This window comes from Penaeus vannamei, chromosome 30 (assembly GCF_042767895.1).
Source record: "Penaeus vannamei isolate JL-2024 chromosome 30, ASM4276789v1, whole genome shotgun sequence".
Classification (NCBI taxonomy): Eukaryota; Metazoa; Arthropoda; class Malacostraca; order Decapoda; family Penaeidae; genus Penaeus; species Penaeus vannamei.
The window spans coordinates 24,209,300-24,214,654 of NC_091578.1; the positions used below are offsets into that span (position 1 = coordinate 24,209,300).

Consider the following 5,355-nt stretch of genomic DNA (forward strand, 5'->3'; position numbering starts at 1 on the left):
ATGGCACCGAAACTCCGCCCAGTCTCAGAAAGGGGATACCTGGCAACTCACTTTGGACAGATTCGCCAAGTACTTTTTTCCCAATTATAATATTATGATGATATTTTTAGAAGTAACTGGTATGACATTAAAAAATATTTTATATGGGTTTTATAATGCCAATTATATATAAACATAAGTATTAAGGATTAGCTGGTTGAAATCAGACGAAAATCGGAATACTCCAGTGCCCTGAGTGAGTTGCCAATGTTACTTTTTTCCAGAGATTAAGCTCACCATAGTTGATTAAATCTTTGTTGGCGGAATAAACGAGAAAATGTGATCTAGAGTAATAGAGTAAGCCATGACTAGATTTTATTTTTGTCAGAGAGATGCAAATGAGACGAAGAAATACAAAAGGTTTTCGACGATTCGTGAGGAAAAATTGTGGGTGGGTTGTCTATGGCCTTTCTCATTAAGTTTTAACGGTAATCATGAGTGAAAGAGGGAATACTGGAAGCCAGGAATGAGTAGAAGAAGGAGTAGTGAGGAGTGGGTGTTTGGGATTGATTGTGAGTGTACTTTAGGGCTTATGGCAGAAGACATGGAGTAGATTTGTACTGTAGCATGGTGAATGGTCAAATTTTAAGGAGTATACCAAGGATGATGGGGATGGACTAGCTTGGACTTCGGGGTATGCTAAAAATAGGTGAGGGAAGACAGAGGGAGTAATTAGGGGGGGTATGTAAATTTCTTGGGATAGGTAAGTTTTCTCAGACTAAAAATGGTGCCAATTCAGGCATCATCATTTTCGCAAAGAAAACTAAAAATCATGGGAGTCATTTCCTCTCGCTCCTTATTTTCTGTCTCTGTCTCTTTATTCCATTATTCCTCTTGTTCTGCCACTCACCCTCTTCCTTTCCTCTTTCCCTTCATATTCTTCAAATTTCAAAATCCCCTGATAAAACAAGGCAAAAAAAAAAAAATGTATATATATATATATATATATATATATATATATATATATATATATATATATATATATCTGCGCATGTAACAGGGATCCACCATATATGCAGGCTCGTTCATGTCTTGGTCCATGTATGTGCAATATAGGATCCCAAAGGAGCCACGGTCAAGGAGAAACATATAGATGCATAGACGGGCATTTGACAAAGTGAAAAGTATGGATATCTACAATTACCATCCCAGGAGACAAGGAGAATGCAATAAACATGAATAACTAATGACAGGACTTGAAATCATTAACTGGAACTCATATATGTATATCTATGCGTTATATGTGTATGCATATATCACGGACTGTTTGCCTTTGACACGCATACTAACAAACATATTGCTTCGTGAGTATCATCATTGTATACTCTCTCGTAACAAACAAAAGCATTCCTTAAGGATTCACATAAGATGAAGACAGCAAAAGGGAGTCAGACAGGGGAATCCTATATCCCTAAAGCAATTACTATTCATAACTCGAAAGGAATCCTTAGGACGATAACAGAACAAAGAAAAAAATCAGTGGAGAACACTTGTGCCCTCTAAGATATCCAGTAAAAAGATATCAATGGCTGTAAATATGTGGGGATATGTGTCTGAAAAATAATAACATTTGTGTATATGCATGTCCGTATAATGAATGTTCATTGGGTCGGGCCTCGTGCAATTCTAACAAACCGGCCGCATATCACAAGGATACTGGAAATGGGCCGAACACAGAAAAAAAAATATAAGAGAAGTTGGAAGGACATTATACACAAACACAAACGCACACACACACACACACACACACACAAACGCACACATGCGAACACGTGATTTATTGATTTATTTATGAATTCATTCAATCAGTGACACGATTTTGAATAGTCATTGTAAAAATCACCTAAACACTTCTGTTTGTCCGCAGGAAAAAGGGCCTGTTCAAGACATCGAAGCTCATGGTAGGTGCACATTTCCTTTTTCTGTCGTTTCTCGGTTTTCGTACTTTTAATTGATTTAATTCTCAGTTTCCCATGTAACCATGAGTAGCTAAATGAATATATATATGAATGAATGGCCTTTAGTACATTGATCCTCTTAGTAAGACATTTCTCCTCTTCCTCCTTCCCCTTCCCCTGCCAAAGCCTCTCCTTAACGGCCCTGTCACCCCCTCGGCAGAGGTCCTCGTGCGCATGTCTTGGGTCGGGATCTGCGGCTCGGATGTGTCCCTGGCGTTCAAAGGGAAGCTGGCGGACTACGAACTGGAGCCGCCCCTGGGAGTGGGACACGAGGCTTCGGGCGTCGTGGCCAAGTGTGGCTCTGGCGTCAAGAACCTGAAGGCCGGTCAGTTCCTGTTTGACTTTTTTAACTTTTCCTTCTTTATTTGTCTCTTCTCTTCTCTGGTTTTAGGAGCAAATAACCACGGTGATTTTGGTGTTGTGACTCAGGTGACCGCGTGGCCTTGGAGCCCGGAGATCCCTGCGGTTCTTGCCAGTTCTGTCGCGGGGGACATTATAACACCTGCGAGACCTCCTGCTTCCACAGCTCCCCCGTGCCTTATCCAGGATGCCTCAGCCGCTACTACAAGCACAGGGCCGACCTTTGCCATAAGTAATTATAACGGTGTTGAACGTTGGTAAAGGGAAATCGAAGACATTTACTTTTGTTTTTTACTTTCATTAGTTCGGAATTTTCAGGTGACATGATTTCACACCTGCAGAGGCTTTCGCGTGAGACACCTCAGCAATGGCATTCTTACTATTCCATCTGCTCTTCAGTTAAGATTAATGCAATCCTCTAATATCTACCTATATACCTCCATCTAACATTCCGCAGAGTATATCCATTCCCAGAATCGTATTAATTGGTGTTTCAACATTTAATTATTGTCCCTTTTGGATAATATTTTTTTCACCTTTACTGGCACCAGAATGGGATGCAAACTAGACATTACCGGATCACAAACTGCTTTGGTTTTCACTCCTGTGAATAATTATACGTGCAGGCTAGCATAAATTTAGTGTTATATACCAGTATGTATGTACATTATAATAATGATATGTAGTTAACGAATAAATGGCAGGATCATTTACGAGAATGATAAATAAATGAAAACAATGTACACAGTTGTAAAGATACTAGCTTTTCAGTAAAATGGTGGAATCTAACTATAATAGACACCTTCTTCACAAATATACATTAACGTAAGAAAATGTCGTTCTTGAGCTTTTTACCGCCACCTTTCTTCTTGTAGTTGGTCTTTGCCTAAGTATCCCCTCTTCACTTATCATCCACCAACTGATTAAAACGTTCTCCTGGGTAAACAACAGACTGGAGAAAATGCGGTATTATCACATTTTACTTCTTTTTAGCTTGATAATAGAATGCCAAATGCAGTTAGAGAAATTCACATTTTTCCTCCGGACTTGGAACTTACTCCTTAGTTTAAGAACTGTTATGTAGTGTTCGGCCATTTCGTTATTTGATGTGCAAGGGCATTCTGTGCAATTGCTGTACATCCACGCCTGACTGCCACACATTGACCTCTCTGTGACCCCCAGGCTGCCAGACACCGTGAGCCTGGAGGAGGGCGCCCTCATCAAGCCCTTCGCCGTCGCCATCCACGCGTGCCGCCGCTCCGGGGTGTCCATGGTGCTGATCTGCGGCGCCGGTCCCCTGGGGCTGCTCGGCCTCGTCGCCGCGAAGGCCATGGGCGCCTCCAACATCCTCGTCACGGGTCGGTTTCGCTGATATTTAAATCACGATAAGAGTCAATAATAGCATGAAAAATATACACGGAATTATCACATTTTTCTCGATAATGCTCATGACAAAGAACCGATCCCTAGAATCCTTCCTCGCAGACATTAAACCGAAGCGGCTGGAAGCGGCCAAGCGGATGGGCGCCCACCGCACGCTGCTGGCGGACGGGAGCGAACCCCGCGCCTTCGCCCAGAGGGTCAGGCAGACGATGGGGTGCATGCCGGAGGTCAGCCTCGAGTGCAGCGGCGTGGAGTCCGCCCTTGCGTCGGCCATATACGTAAGTCTTTCGGGATACATTTCCAGAAGGTTCTACCACGAGAGCTAAATGCGCTCCGACCCTTTGGCGAAGTCAAAATTACGACCTAATGTGCGGCCGCGATGTCCTCAGGCCACGAGGATGTGCGGCGTCGTGATGGTGATGGGGCTGCCCGCGAAGGACGTCACGCTGCCCCTCGTCAACGCTGCCATCCGCGAGGTCGACATCAGGGGCGTGTTCAGATACGTCAACTGGTAGGTGGGACTCGACCTTCGTAAGTGATAATCTGTTATACTAAATTCATGGTATAATGCGATTCTGTGAGACTAAATGTGATTTTTTTTATATAAACTTTTATAACCTCGACCATTCTGACCTATTTTCTCGCTCTCGGCGTATACATAATACATGCATTGTGCATCACGTTTAATTATTTTTCGTGACCTTGGCCTTTCCATCCCGCAGCTACCCCACAGCCATCGAAATGATCTCCAAGGGGCTGGTGGACCTGAAGCCCCTCATCACTCACTGCTTCAAATTCGAAGCCTTCGAGCTTTGCCGCGACGGAGCTGACGGAGTGATCAAGTGTCTCATTTCTTGCGAGTGAAAGCGCAATTGTCTATTTCCTTGTTCACTTAAGACAGCTGGAGATGACAGACTGATAAGCTGTATAAACACTTGTAAACATCCTCCAGAGAACGATATCAGCCACATCAATCAGACACAGCGGTTCTCAGAGATCCTATATATGCGAGATCTCACATAAAAAACGCGACCCTTAACTTTGAATAGAAAGCGTGCCTGTTAAATTGAGGAAAGAAAAAAAAAAACATGAAACAGAAAACGCGCATGTTAAATTGAGGAATATCCACATTCATTCAAATCAAAGCTACCTGCCTCCAGAAACAGTCTTCGACCTTCCTACTTTCATTTTTTATTTATTTTCATTCTTTTAAGGATCATCACAAGTTGCTTCAAATCCTCTATACGGAAGGCGTATTCTGTGAGATAACACAAAAGAACCGAGTTGAGGGCAGTGGCAAATTATCGTTTTTTTATCACAGTGTTTGAAGAGCAAGAGCGTCTGCTTTGAAGGGAGGTTTCTCAACTGTACTAACACAATTTTATATATATGCGCATGTATAAAGTGTGCTTTTCTTGATTTTAAAAATTCTATCATCTGTTACTGTGCATACGTTTTCGTCTACCAGGTCAAAATTCTTATTCATGAATTGGTACTGATAGATTGTCACTGTATTTGTGACGAATCAATTGTACATTGATGTATATACATAGACATGTCTATGTCTATATATATATATATATATATATATATATATATATATATATATATATAT

General features: G+C 41.9%; 1 protein-coding gene across 1 annotated transcript in view; it reads left to right on the forward strand.

The window, feature by feature from the left end:
* The window catches only part of LOC113816155 (sorbitol dehydrogenase), a 6,528-nt gene extending 1,384 nt beyond the window's left edge, over positions 1-5,144 (forward strand). The window contains exons 2-8 of the mRNA XM_027368193.2: positions 1,907-1,940; positions 2,124-2,322; positions 2,427-2,589; positions 3,540-3,715; positions 3,843-4,018; positions 4,130-4,251; positions 4,463-5,144. Coding sequence (XP_027223994.2) covers positions 1,938-1,940; positions 2,124-2,322; positions 2,427-2,589; positions 3,540-3,715; positions 3,843-4,018; positions 4,130-4,251; positions 4,463-4,604 — 981 coding nt within the window. The 5' untranslated portion in view covers positions 1,907-1,937 and the 3' untranslated portion in view covers positions 4,605-5,144. The remainder of the gene's footprint in view (positions 1-1,906; positions 1,941-2,123; positions 2,323-2,426; positions 2,590-3,539; positions 3,716-3,842; positions 4,019-4,129; positions 4,252-4,462) is intronic.
* The last annotated feature ends 211 nt before the right edge of the window (positions 5,145-5,355 follow it).